The sequence below is a fragment of the Cardiocondyla obscurior genome, linkage group LG02 (assembly GCF_019399895.1).
Source record: "Cardiocondyla obscurior isolate alpha-2009 linkage group LG02, Cobs3.1, whole genome shotgun sequence".
Classification (NCBI taxonomy): domain Eukaryota; kingdom Metazoa; phylum Arthropoda; class Insecta; order Hymenoptera; family Formicidae; genus Cardiocondyla; species Cardiocondyla obscurior.
The window spans coordinates 5412122-5434472 of NC_091865.1; the positions used below are offsets into that span (position 1 = coordinate 5412122).

Sequence of the window (22351 nt, forward strand, 5' to 3'; positions counted from 1 at the left end):
GTGTGATGTACTTTATTGAGTTCTTCACTCTGATGAATAACAGTAATCTTGAGATGTGTATTTTGAGAAGACTTCTGCGATGAGTTCAATACCCTAATACCCTGAGAGCTAAAATCCATTTTTATTCACACTAGTTATCCGCTTTACACAACTGCTGTACGCTTGAGCACCTACACCAGAATGAACGAGAAAAGCACGTGGCGACTGAAGTTTCTTCCGGCAGCGCCATCCGGAAGCGATGATAACGTGATGATCGGTCGATAATTGATTCTTACGCCCTCTCGGTGAGCGGTTGATAATTGATGAGTGCGCTCATGTATCGAGTCGTACTTAACGATTTCAATTTTGAACAACAGTGACTATAAATACATTTTATTTATATTAATGTAAAGAAACTATAGTTCTTTAATATTGCTCCGATTATTGCCGCTCTCTCTCGAACGTCGAAAAGATCGAGATCTGCACGATGATTAGAAGATAGATACAAAAGGTACACTTCTTATCAGTAATAGCGTTTTGCGGTGGATGAGTCACTCCGGTCTGCGGCGACGGTGGCATGCGTGCGCTAACGCATCAAGCTTCACACAACGATGCTCGCACATGTGCCGTGGAGCACCGAGGAGATCGAGAGGGCGGAGGAAATGGTAGTGGAACGCGATGTTTTAACTCCATCCTCCATTGAAACGTGCGATAGAGAGAGAACGCCATAGGCGATGCACGGGATTAAAGCGGTATACACTAGCCTTCTTGCTCGCACGCGTTTGTTTTAATGGGAAGCGTAAGGACAGACATATATGTTACTTAAACGCTACTATTTTGGTTTGTTATATTCGCTTACACCGCACGCGGTCTGATCTATTCGTACATACTGTAAACGCTAATACTTTTCTATATTTACGTGCTCCGCGAGCCGGCATTGCGTTTAAATGTAATGGCGTAAAAATAATTTATTAATATTATATTTAAAAAGAAAACATGTTATCTATTGATAAATTAAAATTTAAATATTTTTAAAATGTTTATGCAGGAATTTATGTTGATTTATTTTACTTCTCCATTTAATATATTAACATCAACAAATATCATGATGTCATTATCAATAATATTAACAATTAAAATAATTAATCAAAAATTAAAAATAAATTTATTATATTAGTGTTGTTTTGAGTTTTTTAATTGTTTAAGAAACTGCACTTGTTATTTTGTTCAAACGATATCACTTTTTGTGGTGTCGTAAAGCAAAGCGAACGTAATAGAGTGTTTAAAGTGTTATTTTTATTTTATAAGATGGTTCCAATCTTATGCTTGGAAATACGAGGACGTATTGTCAGACAGTGGCAGGCTAGAAGATCGGTAGCAGAAATTGCTGCTGATATTCCGTGCTCTGAACCAATTGTCCGACGATGGATACGACGATTTAATGAGAGCAGGGATTATGCTCTGCATGATCATCGTCCATTAAATTGTCGTCCTCGTATGACTACAGCAGAAGAGGATGAGGCAATCGTCGCTCGCGATGTGAATCGTCTTTTTGGATTTATCCAAGAAGCGATTAACGCAGCGAACGTTCAAGTTTCCGCGAGTACCGCCCGGCGACATTTAAACAAAGCCGGGTTATACTGTTATCGTCCAGCCCATAAAATTCCGTTGACTCCTGGTAATCACGAGCAACAGATCGCGTTTACTTAACAACATTTAGCGACAAGCCGTGCGGAGTGGGAAACCACGATATGGACCGATAAAAAAATCTTCGTATCGTGTGCTGATCACAAGTCACACGTATGGCATCCAAGAGATCAAAGGCTGGATCCGAATTACGTTGTGTCTACCTACCGTAGTAAGAGAATTTTATGTGCGATATGGGAATGGATACCCGGCACTACAATTGAAGAATTGGTGCACATATCTACGCAAATAAACTCGGAAAAGTATGTTCGCATACTGGAAAAAGTTTTTCTTTCTTCAATACGAGCAATATACTCAGAAAAGGATATGCCAATTATCCGATTGGTGCAGAATAATTCAGCAGTCTACATGTCACGTGAAACACAAGCGTGGTTTCGGAATCATCTGTAGATCTTCTTGATAGACTAGCCAGCTAGTTCGTCAGATTTGAATCTAATAGAAAATGTTTGGACGCAAATCGTTCAGCAATGGGAACCACGATGGAATAGAACGACAGCAGCATTAGTGGATCATGCGAGAGAAGTCTGACAAGGACTTTGGTTTCCATCGAACTTCCTCGCAAATTTGATTGATTCGATTTTAATCGTCTCAATCAAGTGATCGACCTGTCCGGTTATTGAACTGATTATTAAAACAGTGCGGTTCCACAGCTTCGACCACGAATTGGCCCTTTTCAGGACCAACAAATACAGGGTGTTAACGCAACATACACATCAGTATGTCGGGTTGCCTATCAACCTATCGACAGGGGCGGGCTACTAATTTATCGACACTATCAACAAATCGAGTTACCGAAATACTGCAGAATGCTGATCCATCTTTTTGGCGGGAGGGAGATTAAGTTTTGGCCACTCTAATATAATGTCAAATGTAAAATTTATAGCATAATAGGTATTGTCTTAAATAATATAAGGTTTAAATAACAAAAATTAAAATACGGGAAAACAACACATATAATAATTTTAAATATAGAAACATATAATAAACGGTATTGTTTATAACATATAGAACATAAACATATTTATACTTATAATAAATGCTCGATGTAACCACCGTTTTCTTCCAAACATATCGCCACTCTTCGCATAAAATTTTCCCTAACTTGTTTTAATGTGCGAGGAGTAATTTCAGAACACGCGTCGCGAATTCTCTGTTTTAATTCTTCAGCATTTTCTAGTTCATTTTTATACACTTTATTTTTTAAATAACTCCACGCGAAAAAGTCCAGTGGCGTGAGATCCAGAGAGCGTGGTGGCCACTCCTGAGGACCATAAAGCCCGATCCATTTTTCGGAAAATTTTTCTCTTAAAATATTCCTTGCCAAACGAGAAGTGTGAGCGGGATGTCCATCTTGCTGGAATCTCATTTCTAGTCTTTGTGCCAATGGCGCATCCTCCAAAAGGTCGTTGAGCCGATTCAGAAGGAACTCTGAAGAATATTCAGAATTTACATAGCCTTCAATAAATTCAGGACCAATTACATAATCTCCTATAATTCCGAGCCACACATTAACAGTCCATCTGTCTTGAATGTTTATTTCTTTAATACAACGGGGATTGTTCTCTGCATAATGGTGCTCGTTTTGCCGGTTTATGAACCCATTTTTTCTAAAAACGGCTTCATCAGTCCATAAAATATTTTTTAAGAATGGATCATTTCCGGCATCATTAAAATTTACCTGCGAATTATAAATTGGAGTCTAGTTAGTACGAAACTGATGGCACCCGTACAACACGCACGCTTGAAAGACGTTTTAAAAATATCTGTTCAGTCTAAAAGACATCTTAAAAACATTTTTTACAAGTTTAATGTTATATCGATAGTAACAAACAATAATAATTACGTTTAGTATATTGTAACAACAGAATAGCAAATAATTTTTTAAATAAACTTACATGGTTAATGATCCATTCACAAAAATTTAATCTTTGATCCTTATCTTCAGGTGTAAGTTTCTGAGAAGTATGCCGTTTAAATGGATGCATATTTAACGAATATTTTATAGTTTTATGCACGGCAAAATAAGACATATTTAAGTCCTTAGCAATTGCTCTCGTACTTGTATGAGGATTTGCCACAACAGCCTCTTGGAAAGCATCGATAATTTCCCGATTTCTTTTTGGAACATGAATGGGCCTGCGAGATTTGTAAAACTGGCCATTTGTTTTTAATCTCTCACAGAGACGGTGGAAAAATCCGTGGTCTACACGACGTCTGTCCGGGAATCTATTTGCGTACAGAGCAGCCGCTTGCTTCTGATTTTGTTGGCACTCACCATAAATCAGTATCATATCGGTTAATTCCTCATACGAGTATTTTTCCATTGTAATTTCTCAAAAGTTAATGAGACCGACCGTGTATGTTAACGCGACTTGTGTGACATGCACGCTTCGTTTTGATGTTATCTTTTTTAAATAAAAGATAAACGGCATTACAATTCTCAGGAGTGGCCACCACGCTCTCCGAATCTTACGCCACTAGATTTTTTCGCGTGGGGTTCTTTTAAAAAATGATGTGTATAAAACTGAATTAAAACATGCTGAAGTACTAAAAAATAGAATTTGCGACGCATGTACCGAAATCATCTTCGCATACTGAGACGAGTGAGGGAAAATTTTATGCGTAGAGTGGCGATATATTTTCCCGTATTTTAATTTTTGTTATTTAAACCTTATATTATTTAATACAATACCTATTATGCTATAAATTTTACATTTAATATTATATTAGAGTAACCAAAACTTAATCTTTCTCCCGCCGGAAAGATGGATCAGCATTCTGCAGTATTTCGGTAACTCGATTTGTTGATAGTGTCAATAAATTAGTAGCCCGCGCCTGTCGATAGGTTGATAGGCAACCCGACATACTGATGTGTATGTTGCGTTAACACCCTGTATATTGATTGAACATTTTTATTAGTTCGACATTTTAAATTGTCTTTCTAAATGCAGCAAAATATTAAAATGTCTTTCTCAAAACAGCGAAGTATTGTATTGTCTTTTTCGAGACAGCGGGACATTAAATTGTCTTTCACAAGACAGTGGAATATATTTTTAAAATTAAAATGTTAATTTTATTAATAAACAACATGTTTTCTTTCATATTATAATATTAATTAATACATTTTCACGTTTTTTGCATCGGCGCTTTGCTGCATACTTGCAGGCTTTATTGTATGATGCTTGACGCGTTTGCGCAAGCATGCCGCCGTTGCTGCAAACCGAAGTGACTCGTGCACCGCGAAATGCTATTACTGACGGGCAATGTACACTTAAAAGACGTGCAGGATTTATTATAGAGTGAGATCTTGAGAGAGAATGGTTAAAAGTAAATCCAAACGCTGACATACTGTAATTAGTGACGTTAAATTTCGTTTCTTTTTATTACAGGTAGGATTTTGTTCATAATGTAAAAACAAAAGATGTTAACAATAAAATAAAAAAAACTCTTTTTATTACAAAGAAACTCAATTGTGTCGATAATTAATAATTGTTGTCAACCTCCCGGAATAACCAAAGATCACATTATAATATTACTCGCTTAAGTTTTAATTGCTCTACAAACTGTTGAGAATATTATAATTTGCGTACTTTTGTAATATCTAAATTTTATTCTTTAGCGTTACGACCCTGAAGCTGTTACTGCCGTTAGGCACGTACATTATTATCTGTATTTTCGCACATCGAAGGCTGCTGTGTCAGTCGCTTTTAGTCGCTCATAAACGACACTTTAATCTAGTAAATCTTTATTCAAATATACATATACATTATAATACAAAGCAATCTTTTTTTTTGAACTCCGTTCTTCCTCAACACAAACAATAAAATAATTTAAATTTTTTGATGCATAACATGCATAAGTATTAAGATATGTATAAAAAATTGATTTAAAATTATATAACTGTTTCAAGAAACATTTTTGTCTTAAACTTACTCTCTTAAAGTTAATCAGTAAAAATATCGCTGATTGATTTAGTACAGCAGTATTTCACTGACAATCAGTGATTTTTAACTGAAAATCAGCGATTTTTTACTGATTTTCAGTGATTTTTTACTGATTTTCAATGATTTTTTACTGATTTTCAGTGTATAATAATACATGTACAACTTTGCACTGATTTTAACCAGTGAAAATAAAATTTTACTGATGGATCAGTTTACGGCAAGCCAATGGCAACTCGTTTGTTAGTTGCTAGGCAACACGTTTGTTAGTTGCTAGGCAAATTGCGTCTACTAGTGGCTAGATAATGTTAATTTTTCTTGTGACTGTCTCACGAAAACAGTTTCTGGTATCGTGTTTATTCGTGTTTATTATATAACGGTAAGTTGTATATAAGTTCACAAACGTTTTCATGCAATTATTAATTATTGTAGTATTACAAATTTGTAAGAGAAAGGTTTGATTCACCAACGCGAGTTAATGTAATCAGTAGATTAACTTTCAAAGTTGCAACTGCCAAACATAAAGCTGATGTCAAAAATATAGATTAATAAACACCAGTTATATGTTTCATGATTGCTACTCTGAAAGGTAACCATTCGATTAGATTAACTCGTGTTGATGAAATAGAGCCTAAATTTTATACAATATACATAATTTTTATATATGTAATCTCGTTCTTTTATTTATAGTACTTATATTAATCTTTTATATTAATTTTACTACATTTTAGAAGAAAATAATTGAAATCCTAAACTTATCTGTTGAAGAACTCGGTGCAAAAATTGGAGAATTATCTGATAAGGATACACAAAAAAATTTTGAAGGCTAGTAAACCTATATACATTTAGTAAAAAATATATACATTTTTCAGTTTATTTTTTGTATAATTTGTCACGATATTTCTTTTAGTAGTCTCTCCTCCCGGAGGAGAGAGTCGTGAACAAAAAGGGACGACCGTGCACGGACGAAAGATCCGTGCACCGACGTGCCACGAGGGGTAGGGAGGGAGGAGGGGTCGCGGTACCTCGGCCGTAGTCCGGCGCGGGACGGCGGAATCTTGCACGAACACGAATTTTGGGCGCCAGGCACGGGCCCCGCCGTGCCGATTTTTATCTCGGACTAGTTATCCGGTCCTCGATAATTCCGACCTAATTTGAATCGCCGTCACGCGCGGGGGCTAGCCCATTCGAACGGAGAGGGGCGGGGTATAGCACGCGGAATTCTCGGACAAACAGGAACGACGACACAAAATAAGACGTACGCGAACACGACTATAAACAGAGGATCCGTTTATTAGGTTCAACGGAACCACAATTATATAAAAAAAAATAACAAAAATTAGAATAAGCGCACGAGAGTGAAATCTTCTCGCGTCGGCCCTGGATGTTGTGATGCCGGCCACGCGTCTCCCCTACACGCGACGGGCCTCCACGGGACACCGCGGCACGAGAGAATCTACGCGAAAACTCGCCTGTCGCGAACGAGACCGCGGGATTGCTTTTCCGACCTCAGCCGCTGCCGAGGGCTCTCCGTACGGACGCGACGGACGACAACTTCACCTACGATCGAAGCAATCAAAGCAAGCGAATTGCCCCGACAGGTCTCGCGGGGCCCAGGCACCGGCCCTTGGACGCCCGTCGGCTGCCACCCACTAACCTTACGTCCTTGTCCCACGACAAGGATCCGCCAAAATAATCTAACGGGTCCACGTGCCCGTATTATGTGGCCGGGTATCGTCCAAGTCCGCGTCGGTCTCCCCGGGAGGCGAAGGGCTGTACAATATAATAATTCCGCAATGCGGGTGGAAAATCTCACCGAATAAACGCTCCCTGACGTCCTTAGGTGTTCTCGCTTTTCCTCGCACTCTAGCCCTCTCTCTCTCGCTCCCGCTCTCGATCGACTCGTCCTCGCTCTCTCACTCTGGCTCTCGCTCGAATCGTTCTCGCTCACTCGTACTCTCGCCCGCTAGTCCCTATCTATCGCCAGTCTCGCACGCCGGTCTACACGGAAGAGAGCGAGGACCGCGCGAATTTTCGGCACGAGGCCCGGCGCATCCCCACTCTCGCGTCTCGCGGATTTTTCCGCGCGCCACGCTGCCGATTTTCCGCGGGAGCCGCTGCCCTCACATAGCCCTATCGGTACTAATAGGTTGGCGCGAGCTTTGGATAGCCCGCGGTCGTGCCACTCTCCTCGCAGGTCCCATTCCAGCGTCGAGACGCGTAGGCGGTAGGTTTCCTCCAAGGCCCTCGGGATGGGTGGCCTCCCATCCCGGGCCCGTATGCGGTCACCCTTTCTTCCGGACTCTCGCGCCTCCACCCATGGTCTGCCCTTCTTGCCCCTCTCGCGGTGCGGACGGCCGATATTCTCGTTAACATACGATAGCAACAGAATCCAGTACCGCGATCGTTAATTATCGCCTCAAAATCAAATACAAATCCTCCGAAGATTCCCGCGCCCCTCTTTACTTTCTACGCTATCGGGCCCGTCTAACGCCGCTGCGTTTGTGACGGTCGCGGGGAGCTGCGACGAAGCAGCCGAAGCCGCCACGTCACAACTCCCCCACGCCAAGAAGGAGCGTATCGGGGGTCCTCCACCCGCAGCCCTCCCCTCAGGAGGCCCCAGGTGACCGCGGGCCCAGCGGAATCTCCGGAGATGATGATCCCCCCCTTTTTACGTAGTCCAAGTTCACATATCAGGGGGTGGGGGAAAACAATAGTTCAACAGAATACGCAGTCCGTATCCATTCTCTTCTTCGTACCACCAATACTTTATTTGGTCCCGCCTCTGGCCGAGTGCCATCGAGCGTGGAAGCGATATGGCTCCTCTCGCGAGAGAGCGTTACAAACAGGGGAAAGAAAAGCGCATAAAAAGAAATAACATTGTCAACGTAACAGCAATACCCCAAACGCAAAAAAAAATCTTAACCTAATAACAAATTAACGTAACCGACCAACCCAACCAGGGGGAAAGAAAAAAAAAATAAAAATCAAACTCACTCATATATAAACAAAAACGAAGAAAGAAGAAAAAAAAATATATATCCGAATGGCTTCGGGCCGCCGGTAAAGAGCCGTACAAGAGAAAGGCGCAACAGGAAAAAAAAAGAAAAAAAGAAAAAAAATAATTTTTCCCTTTCACCGGATCGGGAAGGCCAAAATAAAAAAAAACAAACAAAAACAAAAAAAAATATATATCGGACGAAACAGGACGATTCCTTAATAAAACTAATGTCGGCTCGGGTCACGGCGTCTCTGGTCCTGGTCGCTAGCCCTTCGGATTCCGGGCGGTCCACCCCGTCGTATCGGAGCCTCCTTTCCCACATTTCCCTTCCCTGGGACAAACGGGCCCTGGGCCCTCCATGCCTCTCCGCATTCGGGACAGCTTCGGACGGTGACTCCCGGACGTCCGCAGCGGTAGCAGTAATTCCGTTGGCGTGGCTGCGGGCAGCGGTGCATGAAATGATGCCGTGACCCGCAGTTCCAACACCGTTCTCGGTCCCTCCGGAGCTCGGGACGTCCTATCGCCGCTTGCTCTCTTGGTACCGGTTTTGTCTCCTTCTCCGGTAGCTGGGGTTCCCGTACCTGGGGTTTCTCTGGTTTCCCGTCCCAGGCCGCATCTTCCTCTGTCCCTTTTCGAGACTTAGCCAGGGACATCATCAACAGATTGCCGCGGTACCCGGCCCCCGGAATCATCTCGTTCTCGTCGGAACTACTGCTGCTCTCGGAGACGCTGGGCCAATGCTCTTCCGATGCCCACCAAAGCGGTGGTTTGCTCTCGGCCATTGCCGGCAAGGATATGGCTTTGCGGAGGGGTTCGATCCGTATTATTCTCGGGATCTTCCTCCGCTTCAGCTGCTCCTCTACCGACTCGCCGCAGAATCGCTGCAAGTGTAGATAGTGATTGCAGATAGCGATCTCGGCTGCCTCCCAGAAGCCTTCTCGACCGACGCTCAAGTCCTCCAAAAGAGCGGCGACCTCGCCCACCTGGTCCGACATAGCGGTCCGAGAGCTCCTTATTGTTAGTAGGTTCCTAGGAGTTAGAAGGGTCGTTATAGGGTTTCAAGTCTTTGACATGTATTTTTCCCCCTGGTTGTCCTGATTTATCCACGAGCTCGAAAACGACAGGCGACAAAACTTTCGCTATCGTAAACGGACCGTGAAATTTTTTCGCGAGTTTGGCTGCAATGTGTTGCGTGGCGGACGATAGAACGTGTTGTCTTTTAAGGACTTGATCACCGATCTTAAACTGTCGATCTTTATGCCGAGCATTGTAATATCGCGCTTGCTTCTGTCGAGCCTCTTCCAAATTTTCAATAACCCATTCTCTCAAAAGTTGAATGCGCTCCATGCGCTCTTTCCATTTTTCGGGCTCTGTAGGCTCAACCTCTACGTTCGTCTCGGCTTTTCCGGGCCTAATTCCAACCGGTTGCGGTTCCCTCCCAAAATTAAGAAACGCGGGCGTAGCTTGTAGCGACTCGTGGTGTGCCGTATTATATGCGAAACGAAATTCATTAATGTGTACGTCCCATTCACGGTGATCTCTCTCTAAATAAGCGGTAATCATGGTTTTTAAAACGCGATTAATTCTCTCTACTGGATTAGCTTGCGGATGATATGGCGGAACGGTTGAATGATAAAGGCCGTATTTGTCCGTTAATTCTTTAATATCTCGGTTATTAAATTCCGTGCCGTTATCCGTGAGCAGTACGCGCGGTGCGCCCCATCGAAAAATAATTAAATCTTCGATAGCTTCGCGGATTTTTGATCCTGTCGCTTTTCGGAGTGGTCGGCACTCAACCCATTTCGTGAAAAGATCTTGTAGGACGAGTAAATATGCGTGACCCGATTTACTGGTCGGTAACGGTCCCATAATATCCGCGGCGACCACGGTCCACGGGGCTTCGATAACGCGTCGTCCCATCAATCCGGCCGGTACGTCTTGTTCGACTTTTGTTTTCTGGCAAATATCGCACCTACGCACGTAATTCACGATCGTTTTGTGCATGCGCGGCCAATAATATCGCGTCGCGACTCGACGGTACGTTTTCTCAATTCCGAGGTGTCCCGCCTGCGGCGGATCGTGATTTTCGCGAATAATTTCGATCCTATCTTTTTGCGGTACCACTAATTTCCACTGATCCAAGTCCGTCACGGCTTGCGATATCTCCGTGCGAGGTTTCCGAAAATATAGTTCCCCGTCTGCGATTTGCCACCCGATGTGTTTTTGTGGCTCTGCCGTGACTTCCGCTCTCTTCGCGTCGTACCACTTGTCCGCATCGACCGCGACAGCACAGAGTTCTCCGTCTTTTTCCGGAATCCGCGAGAGTGCATCCGGTACATGATGCATCGCGCCTTTACGATGTTCGACGACGTAGTCGTATTCTAACAGTTCTAAGGCCCATCGCGCTAACCTTCCCGTCGGATTTTTCAAATTATGCAACCACCGGAGGCTACTGTGATCCGTAATTACGCGAAAGGAATATCCCTCTAAGTAGGGGCGAAATTTTTTTATGGCCCACACCACCGCGAGGCACTCCTGTTCTGTTGTGGAGTATCGCGTCTCCGCGTCCGACAATGCACGACTCGCGAAAGCTATTACCCGTTCTATACCGTCGATATCCTGTGTCAGTACGGCCCCGAGACCCACAGAACTCGCGTCGGTCTGTAACACGAACGGTTCCGAAAAATCTGGACACGCGAGTGTAGGCGGGGTGGTAATCCGTTCTTTTACCAGCTCAAAAGCCGCCTTTTGAGCATCCCCCCAACCCCAAGAGTTGTTCTTCTTGAGAAGACGCGTTAACGGTTCGAGAACGGTCGCACACTGTGGAATAAAGCGCCGGTACCACGACGCCATACCGATAAAACGCCGTAATTGTTTAATATTTCGCGGCGGAGGGTAATTCCGAATGGCTTCCGTTTTATCCGGGTCGACTTTTAAACCGTCATTTTGCACCAAAAAACCAAGATATTTTACCTGCGAGCGGCAAAATTTACTTTTCTCGGGATTTATTGTAAGTCCCGCTTCACGAATCTTCGCGAAAACTTTCCCGAGCCACACTAAGTGATTTTCGAACGTTCTTGTGACGACCACAATGTCGTCCAGATACGCAAACGCGTGTGGTTCCATTTCCGGCCCGATTAATTTATCTAACAACCGTTGAAAAGTCGCGGGCGCACCCGTTAATCCATACGGCATTCTTGTGAAATGATATAATCCACGTCCTGGTACGGTAAACGCCGTAAGTTCGCGACTTTCTTTTTCGAGCGGAATTTGGAAGTACGCTTGGCTCAAATCTATCGTTGAGATATAACGCGCGGCTCTCAATTTATCTAGGATCGCGTTCATGTATGGTAATGGATACGCGTCTTTCTTCGAAACACTGTTTAATTTCCGAAAATCTAAACAGAATCGATAGCTACCGTTCGGTTTCTTAATCATTACTATCGGTGTCGACCACTCACTTTTTGACGGCTCTATTATTCCCGCTTCGAGCATTTTATCGACTTCCGCGTAAATAGCCTCTTGTATCTTAGGCGAAACCGGATAGTATCGCTGTTTTATTGGCGCGTTATTCCCGACATCGATTTTGTGTTCCGCGAGCGTCGTGGCACCCGGCTTTTCCGGATCTCCCTGGATCTCGGAAGCCAAAAACTCGGCGAGCATCTTCCCTTCGTCGGGCGAGAGCTCGCTAAGACCGCAACATAACGCGAAACCCGGATCCGTTCGCGCCTCTTTCCCCCGCCTTGGAGGAACCCATGCCGCTCGCCCCCGCGAACCGGCCGGAGACGCTACGTGTCCCGCTTTTCGGTGCGACTCCCCTGGAATCGCCCGAATCCCGCCGTTCGGCCGCTTCCTTTCCAAGGAACGCCGTGGTTTCTCGAGCATGGGCGCCTCGCCCTGCTCAAAGCGATATGTCGTTGCGGTATTATTAGCGAAGTGCCACTCTCGCGTCGCGAAATCTATCACTAACCCGAATGCCGTCAAGAAATCCGTACCTAATATGCACGGTAACGCCAAGGACGATAACGAACAGACGCTCAGTTGCTGCGTCTCATTCCTCAAAGTTATCGGTATCGCGGCTTCCCCCTGGACGCTCGCGATTTGGCCAGTGGCGGTGATAACTTGATTTCCGGTCTTTCCGCCAATTTTAATTCCGCGTTTTTCCAGCGCCCCCACGGCCTCCTCCCCGAGGAAGGTCCGGCTGGATCCCGAATCCAGCAGCGCCGAGAACTCACACGGACCGACGGAAACGCGAAGAAAATTCAATTGGGTTGAGTCCCGAGCTCCGAACGCGCTATACGCGAATTCGCGACCCCCGGTCGCGACGGAACTATCGAGGCTCCCACGAAGAGAGGTCGGATCGCCCCGCAATTCCGGCCTCTTCACGCGTTTCCCGAACAATCTGGGCAATCGCGCAATGTCACTTCCGCGCGTCCACAGCGATAACAATGCACGCGCGGCTTGGCCTTACATTCGCGTGCGAAATGACCGGCTTGCTGACAATTCCAGCATTGGCCGATTAATGGGCGCGAAATTTTCTTCGGACCTGTCCCCGAAGTCGAAGGAACCGCTTCACTGGATTTACTCTCAGTCGTCCGCACCTGTTCCTTTTTCGGTGGAGGCGGACGCTTTTCCCGTGGCCTCGTCTCCGGAACGCTTACGGCCGCTATCGTGTCGTACGAACGCGGTGTATCGCGCCGTGTCGTATTTTTCGGCGAACGATACGCTAGATCCGGAAATAAAGATTTATCGGGTGTCGGCGGAGCGCGATAACTTAACGCAGCCTTATGGCATCCTTCCGCCCGAGCGGCTAACAATTCGAGAGCTTCTAGGCTATCCACCGAATCTCGCGGTATCATCGTTTGTAGCCGCGGTAACATTTGCCGATGCGCGTACCCGATTTTCTCTTCTTCGCTCCACGGCGGCGAGAGTCGATCAAAAAGTGACGTGAGACAGGTTAAATAGTCCCCGACGGACTCCTGTTCTCCCTGCGTACGCCGCATAATTTCGTCCCGAAGTGCGAACTGAAAATCCGGATCTCCGAAACGTATCCGCCACGCATTCTTAAACGCGGCCCAATCCGTAAAACGCGTTCTTTTTGCGCGAAACCAATGTAACGCGACTCCCGACAAAAAGAAGGGCAGGCTCTTCAAAACGTCTGTATCAGATACCGCAATTAGCTCTCGGCCTTCCTCAATTCGTATGAGGAAGGTTTCCGCGTCTTCACCGCGTGCCCCCGAGAATTTAAGATTCCATTTCCGCATGGTGTTGTATGCGGCGGCTGCGGACGTACTCGGTTATTCCGGCGAACCCATACTGACCGGACTTCTCCGTTCCGTTCGCGGTTCCGCGCGAATTCGTCGCGTGGTAGTCTCAAAAGGGCTATCGGGGCGCCCCGCCCCGCCCGCGGGTACCTCAAGTTGTTCCGCGTCCGACATTTCGTTATTTCGCGATCTCCCGGCACTCGAGGCTCGACGCGACGTTGAAACTCTCCGCAACAATCTTAGCGCGAGTACAGAGTCAGATCCTTCGGTCGGCAAGCCACGTCTTTCTAATTCCGCGACGAGATGTGGACGGTCGGAAGCGAAAACCCAGTCGTCGTCCGGGCTCTCGGGGCGGCTCATACGGAATCACGCACCCCGAAACTACCGAAACGCGGATACTTATCGCTAGCCCACCCGAAAAATAGCACACAGAGAGAGAAAAAGAAAAAAAAATATAACTCAAGCAAAAATAAGAAGTCTGTTCTCGGCGCACAATTTTCGTACGCCGGGAGGCTCACCAAAGGCAATAAAATAGTATAGCGCAATCGCGCTCAATCAATTTAAGATACAACGCCAAAAAAAAGAACAAAATCATGCACGCAACACAATACAGTCAAATGAATTCAAATTATTAATACACCCGGTATATAGGGTGGTATGCGCGAGGCAACACAAAGCAGCGCGATCGTTATCAAAGCAAAGCGCCGATCGTAAATACGGCTTGGAATCTTCCGCGACCGCGAGTCGAAAGCACGCGGCCGGCACACCAAATAATTATTTCTTTTAAAATTCCGAAACACGAAATCGCAAAGTTTCCGTCAGTCCGAGGAATTTTCCATTTGGCGGCCCCACGTTGGGCGCCAAATTTTGTCACGATATTTCTTTTAGTAGTCTCTCCTCCCGGAGGAGAGAGTCGTGAACAAAAAGGGACGACCGTGCACGGACGAAAGATCCGTGCACCGACGTGCCACGAGGGGTAGGGAGGGAGGAGGGGTCGCGGTACCTCGGCCGTAGTCCGGCGCGGGACGGCGGAATCTTGCACGAACACGAATTTTGGGCGCCAGGCACGGGCCCCGCCGTGCCGATTTTTATCTCGGACTAGTTATCCGGTCCTCGATAATTCCGACCTAATTTGAATCGCCGTCACGCGCGGGGGCTAGCCCATTCGAACGGAGAGGGGCGGGGTATAGCACGCGGAATTCTCGGACAAACAGGAACGACGACACAAAATAAGACGTACGCGAACACGACTATAAACAGAGGATCCGTTTATTAGGTTCAACGGAACCACAATTATATAAAAAAAAATAACAAAAATTAGAATAAGCGCACGAGAGTGAAATCTTCTCGCGTCGGCCCTGGATGTTGTGATGCCGGCCACGCGTCTCCCCTACACGCGACGGGCCTCCACGGGACACCGCGGCACGAGAGAATCTACGCGAAAACTCGCCTGTCGCGAACGAGACCGCGGGATTGCTTTTCCGACCTCGGCCGCTGCCGAGGGCTCTCCGTACGGACGCGACGGACGACAACTTCACCTACGATCGAAGCAATCAAAGCAAGCGAATTGCCCCGACAGGTCTCGCGGGGCCCAGGCACCGGCCCTTGGACGCCCGTCGGCTGCCACCCACTAACCTTACGTCCTTGTCCCACGACAAGGATCCGCCAAAATAATCTAACGGGTCCACGTGCCCGTATTATGTGGCCGGGTATCGTCCAAGTCCGCGTCGGTCTCCCCGGGAGGCGAAGGGCTGTACAATATAATAATTCCGCAATGCGGGTGGAAAATCTCACCGAATAAACGCTCCCTGACGTCCTTAGGTGTTCTCGCTTTCCTCGCACTCTAGCCCCTCTCTCTCGCTCCCGCTCTCGATCGACTCGTCCTCGCTCTCTCACTCTGGCTCTCGTTCGAATCGTTCTCGCTCACTCGTACTCTCGCCCGCTAGTCCCTATCTATCGCCAGTCTCGCACGCCGGTCTACACGGAAGAGAGCGAGGACCGCGCGAATTTTCGGCACGAGGCCCGGCGCATCCCCACTCTCGCGTCTCGCGGATTTTTCCGCGCGCCACGCTGCCGATTTTCCGCGGGAGCCGCTGCCCTCACATAGCCCTATCGGTACTAATAGGTTGGCGCGAGCTTTGGATAGCCCGCGGTCGTGCCACTCTCCTCGCAGGTCCCATTCCAGCGTCGAGACGCGTAGGCGGTAGGTTTCCTCCAAGGCCCTCGGGATGGGTGGCCTCCCATCCCGGGCCCGTATGCAGTCACCCTTTCTTCCGGACTCTCGCGCCTCCACCCATGGTCCGCCCTCCTTGCCCCTCTCGCGGTGCGGACGGCCGATATTCTCGTTAACATACGATAGCAACAGAATCCAGTACCGCGATCGTTAATTATCGCCTCAAAATCAAATACAAATCCTCCGAAGATTCCCGCGCCCCTCTTTACTTTCTACGCTATCGGGCCCGTCTAACGCCGCTGCGTTTGTGACGGTCGCGGGGAGCTGCGACGAAGCAGCCGAAGCCGCCACGTCACAAATTATGTTTATAAAGTAATACAATTGTATGTAAAATCGTATTTATTACTTTCAGTTTTATATAGAGTTTAACATATACTATCTAAAAAATGGATTTAAAATGCTTTATGTGTTACGCGATTATAAAGGGAGGATTAAGTGGTTTAGCCAAACATTTTAAAATAATACATGGTTTAATGCTTACACATGGTATAGAAAGAGGTGGTTTTCAATGTGGTCATAAGGGATGTTATAGCAAATTTTATCAATTTTTTTCTTTGAAAGAACACGCAAATAAACATCTTTATTCTAAAAAAGAGAATAATATAGACTGTTCTGAAGAAGATGTAGATTTTGTTGATTTAAATATCGAAACTATTAATATAAATAAAAATTCTGAAAATAAAGTTTGAGAAAATCTAGATGATGTTGACACTTTCAAAACTGATGACAATTTCAATTTAAGAACTTCTTTAATCAGTCTAATAATTAAATTGCATTCGAATGCGTCAATGACCGGAAGCACTGTAACCAATATTCTGAATAAGTATGAAAAAATAACAACTAATTTGTGCGGATTACTAAAAGCAAAAGTCATAAAATTTTTGGAGTCTAAAGAAATGCTAAATAATCCTGACGTTAACGATTTATTAAATTCCTTTAAAATAGATACATTTGTTGAAAATTAAAAACATTCGAACAACAAATGCAAGCTATAGAAAATAATACAGAATATAATAAGGCTCACGAAATACTTTTGAGAAAACGAATAGAAAATGTAATTGATCAGAAAACAAATTCTTGTGTACTAAAAACAGTTTTAGATACCTGTCAGTATGTTCCTATAATTGTTTCTTTAACAATGGTCCTGAAAAATAAAGATGTACGTGCTATAATAGAAGCAGAGAAAGAATCAAATGATGGTGTTCTTGCATCTTTTATTGATTGGCAACACTTCAAAAATCATCTCTTTTTTCAAAAATATAAGCATGTCATTAGAATTCAACTTTATTACGATGAATTGGAAATTAAAATTCACTTGGCTTTAAGACTGGCATTCACAAATTAGGAGTTTTTTATTATACAATACAGAATCTTTTACCTCATATGAATTCTGAATTAAGTAGTATTCACGTTTTGCTTCTTTGTTCTCATCTTGACATAAAAAAATACAAAATTGAAAAAATATTAAGTTCTTTCTTAGAAGATATGCGAAAACTAGAAAGCGATGAAGGAGTTCTTATGCTTTTAGACAAAGAAAAATATATTTTGCGTGCGTCACTGATTGCATTTTGTGGAGATGGATTAGCTGTTTATGAAATATATAATCTTCTGAGTCCATCCTCTAATTTATTTTGACGAATGTGTCTTTACACTAGACAAGATTTACTTAACGGAAGCACAGAAGTTAAACAATTGAGAAATGTAGCAGTTTATAACGAACACTTAAATGTACTGCAGAATGCAAACTATAATGATAATGCTAAAACATTAACTGGAATGCATAGAAACTGTTGCCTACATTTATCTCGTTATTTTCATATATGTAGAAACCTTATTTTTGATCCAATGCATAATATTCTTTGTGGTATTGGGCCTATGATACTAAAATTAGTTTTAGTTCGATATACTTTGGAATTGAAACTATTTAATATAAACGATTTTAATAACAGAGTAGCATTATTTCAATATGGCTTTGTTGAAGAAAAGAATAAACCTTCAGCAAATTTTAACAATCGACTGCTGAATCAAATAGGATATACTTTAAACCAAAAAGCTATGCAAATATGTTGTCTTCTTCGCGTTTTCCTTTTCTTAATTTCTGATTGGTATTGACAGGAGAAGAGCATTTACAGTTGATTCTTTATTTGCTTAGAGTTATGGAAATTGTGTTTGCACCAAAGGTCACGATTTCCCTAATGCCTTATTTGAGAGCCCTTGTTAAAGACTTTTTGGAAAAATTTCAACAACTTTTTCCTAATGTACATCTATAAAAAATTAGTCGTTACAAAATTTATGAGTTACACCGCGGGATGTTAACGTGGCCGGTTAAATTAGAACGAAAAGGCGGATGGTAGTCCCTTCGTACGAACCGATCACGCGGAGACACGCGATGAGCACGTGGCCGGTGAATGAGATCCGCACTGAGTGTTTCTATGAGTTTTACAGATAGTTTATTGAAGTTGAGATCTGTCCGTCTGATTTAGAATTTAGAGTCCGCAATGAGTTTAAACTGAACACACAATTATATTAATTATGAGATCACACGCTGCAAAGTCTGATGAGCTATTAAGCACGAGGTTCAACACGCCTCGTGCTGCAGGATGATGTCTTCCAGATGATTCTTGGCGTGTTGCACACGACGAGGATGATCTGGATGAGTTGCACTGAAGACAAAGCGATAAGTGATCCGATGAGTGATGCAATGAGTAAAATTCCTACGAAAAGCACACTGCACGTTGATGCACACGAGGTGATGCTCGGCACAGCTGAAACGACAATGATAAGACTCGAGCCGGCAACGCCTTCAAGAATCGGAGGCAATAATCGAACGACGGATCGATATCGATTCGTCGCCGGCGATCGACCACGAAGTGCTGCCCCGCGGCGGTAACAATTATGATTATGAATTCAAATCTTTGAACAAATAAATATATTTTATCATTTGACACATTACCCAAAATGTATCTTGTGGTCAAGACCTCTTCAACTGTATAATTGTATACGTTATGAATCCAAACATAATGAAATTAAACTAAAAGCACAAAATATTCATAACTTTAAAAATCCGCCAAAAACATTAATCAGAATTGTTCAGTGTTCTCAAAGTGCTAAGTGGGAAAGAGAAGATGCCACAATTTTTCGAACTGAAATATTAAATGGAAAAACTGTTTCAGTGCAAGCTTGTTAAAGTCATACATATTTATATACTTTTAGTTATGTCGATAACGATTCGGTATTTAGCACAAATGCTATAAAAATTAATGGAGTGGAATTTTGATTTAATTTATTAGTATGTCTTAAAATTAAAAAGAAAACGGAAATCTACCACTCTTTGGATGTATTAAAAAAATTTTAATATTAGACAAAGACGAAATATATTTTTTGACCAGATTATGTAAAATTGCTAGATCAAACGAATTTACAGAGTGAAGTTTGATCTAAATTATGCTTGGTGTCTTGTCCGGATGAACATTGTAGTCATGCTTCTGCATGCGTACCTTTCAACAGTTTTAGATTACCGCCTAAGCGGAAAGAAAAGGAAATAGCGGCGCTGGCCACGTTGCACGTTCTCTGCAGCGCCACGTACTCTCCTCATTATTTTTTAAAGATGTAATAACTAATCGCCTGTAAATGTAAATTTGAATGGGTTGGGAAAACGATAATTAATTGTGGGAAGGAGGTTTATCCGGACGAGACACCAAGCATAATTTAGATCGAATTTCACTCTGTGAGTTTGTTTGATCTAGCAATTATGCTCAGGTGTCGTCGTCCGGATGAACGTTGTAGATGTTCAGATTAGCGATTAGTAACTAATTATAATGACGTGCTTCGAACAAAGTTACATAAAAAATTTATTCAAGTTTAACTAACAGGTTAACTAGAAAATTGGTTATATATTATTATCGCAATATATATTAACAGCTCCTCAGGAGTACCGGGATACTTGAAAAAGGGATGGAAAGAGAAGAGGTAGAGGAGAGTGGCGAGGTTCAGGTTGGGAGAAGAGATGAGGGGGAATAAATATTGGGAGAAAGAAGAGAGAAGGAAGTGCAGGGTATGCGGAAGAGTGGAAGAGTCTTGGAAGCATGTTTGGGAAGAATGTGGAAGCTGGGGAGCGGAGGGGACATGGAGGGATTGGGCGGAAAGGGTGCTAAGCGGAGAAGGGGAGGGCGAGATATGGCTAAGAAGGATTCAAGAATTCAGGGGGGAAGTGATAGAAGAGAAGAGGATAATGGAGGAGGGGGAGGTATGAGTGGAGAAGGGTTGGAAAAGGAGAGAGTATAATTTGGAAAGAATGTGTTAAAACGAGAGTGCTTCGGAAGCGGGGGTCCGGGAGAAAGAGAAAGAGAGAGAGAGAGAGCGAAATAGAATAGGAGAACATTGTTATAAAGCGTTGTGCGAGGGGTGAGGGTGCGGGGGAGTATGCGGGGGGAGGAAGAGAGGGGTTGAGGAGAGAGCGAGGAGTGAGTGTGAGAATTGTGAGAGCGGAGGGATAATTGTGAGAGATGAAGCGATATATGCGTGTGCGAGAAGAAAAGAAGAATTGTAAAAGTTTGTAACCCGAAAGGGAATTCAATAAAAATATCTATCTATCTATTAACAGCTCCTCAATAAAAAGGAAAAAAGAAGGATGAATTAGAGAATAAAGAATTGACAATTCTGTTTAATTTTAGAAGAGGGGAGGAGCTTCTGTCTTATGTTCTGAGTACTTTTTGCGAGAGTTATTCTGGATTAATTAAAGGTCTGTGATAAAAATTTGCGAAAACGCGAGATTGGTCTGTCCAGCCGGTCGCTCGTTTAGTTAGGTCCACCGTTACTCCTCTTCGGGCAGCTGCTGAGGTAGAGGCGTGCCTTGTACTGTGAGCGGAGAAGACGTCTATATTGACTCCGTATTCTTGTAGTCCAGTTTTGATCCAGCGACTGATTGTTTGGTGAGATACAGGTCTGTGAGGTTTTGACCAGGAAATAAATAGGTAATCGCAAGAAGGTGGGCGTAAGTTTTTTGTGATGGTCAGATATGTTTTCATTAGGTTAAAGATGCACAACGACTTATTTTGCTCAAAAGGAGAGAAGACGAAGAAGGGTTGTGGGCGGCTGGGGCCTGACGTCTTTAGTCTGTCTGGGACGCGAATAATTAGTTTCTGATTAATTAAAATTTGGGAAATTTTGAACGCCGCAAGCGTTTGGACTCGTTGTCCTGTACCTAGAGCTAGGAGAAGGATTAATTTTTTTGAGATGGTTTTCAAAGGAAGGTCATCGTGGGGGAAGCAGGGTGAAAGTTTGTTCAGGACTGAGTCCGGATCCCAGACAAATTCATACCGTGGACGTGGTGGTTTGAGGACTTCTGCTCCTTTACAGAATCGTCTGATTAGAGCGATGCTGCCTATGTTGTTATCCGAGACCAGCGAAACGGCTGATCGGATGTTATTGATATAAGAGAAGGAGTTGGTTTGTTTTAATTTTTGTGCTAGCAATTCTAAAAGGTGTATCGGCTTTGGTAAGAAAACATGGACGGATGTCGATTTGCAGAAGAGCCACCAGTCTCTGAGTGGCTTATCGTACTGTTTTAGCGTAGAATCTGCTAAGGAGGCCAAGGTGGTATCTAGGGCGGAGGGTAGGACGTCGCGGTTTGCAAACGCCTCCCTGATAAGAGCCCTGCTGCCAGGGTAAGCGTTTTCCATCCTGGGTGACAATTTCTGAAGGGTGAAGAGAGAAGGTTGTAAGTAGGTTTGAAAATAACCGGGTCCGCGATGAGAAGCTGTGAGAAGAGAGGGAACCACGGTTGTGAGGTCCACCAGGGGATAACGACCATTCCTGCTCTCTCGTGTAGAATTTTTCGTAGGACCCTGGTTAGTAATATGAACGAAGGGAAGGCGTAAAATTTTAGATTTGTTCACTCTAAAGTTAATGCATCAATGTCCATGGCGCCGGGGTCGGGGAACCAAGAAACATAGGACTCACATTTAACGTTAATAATCGAGGCGAATAAGTTTATTTCGAAAGGACCAAGGCAAAAAGATAAGTGAAAAAAGCTTCTTCGGAGAGGGACCATTCAGTGTCGACGCTGATGGTTCTGGATTCAGAATTTGCGATGGTACTGTCGATGGAGGCGATGTACGATGCAAAAACGAAAACATTGTGTGATTCACACCATTCCCAGATAGACTTTGATATTGACATTAGATGTGGGTGGTGAACTGAACCGAAGCGGTTAATGCAGGCAATG

At 44.1% G+C, this 22351-nt stretch overlaps 1 protein-coding gene across 1 annotated transcript; it reads right to left on the reverse strand.

The window, feature by feature from the left end:
* Positions 1–2713: 2713 nt before the first annotated feature.
* LOC139110219 (histone-lysine N-methyltransferase SETMAR-like) lies at positions 2714–4010 on the reverse strand. Its single transcript, XM_070669856.1, has 2 exons — positions 3582–4010; positions 2714–3364 (listed from the first exon to the last, which is right to left on the reverse strand). The coding sequence occupies exons 1-2, from the start codon at positions 4008–4010 to the stop codon at positions 2714–2716; spliced, it is 1080 nt and encodes a 359-aa protein (XP_070525957.1).
* Positions 4011–22351: the final 18341 nt, after the last annotated feature.

Excerpts from the sequence above, each read along its gene's own strand:
- LOC139110219 (XM_070669856.1), bottom strand. The coding sequence starts at position 4,010 with ATGGAAAAATACTCGTATGAGGAATTAACCGATATGATACTGATTTAT. Across the intron at positions 3,365-3,581 it reads GTGAATGGATCATTAACCAT|GTAAATTTTAATGATGCCGG; the intron begins GTAAGTTTATTT and ends TATAATTCGCAG.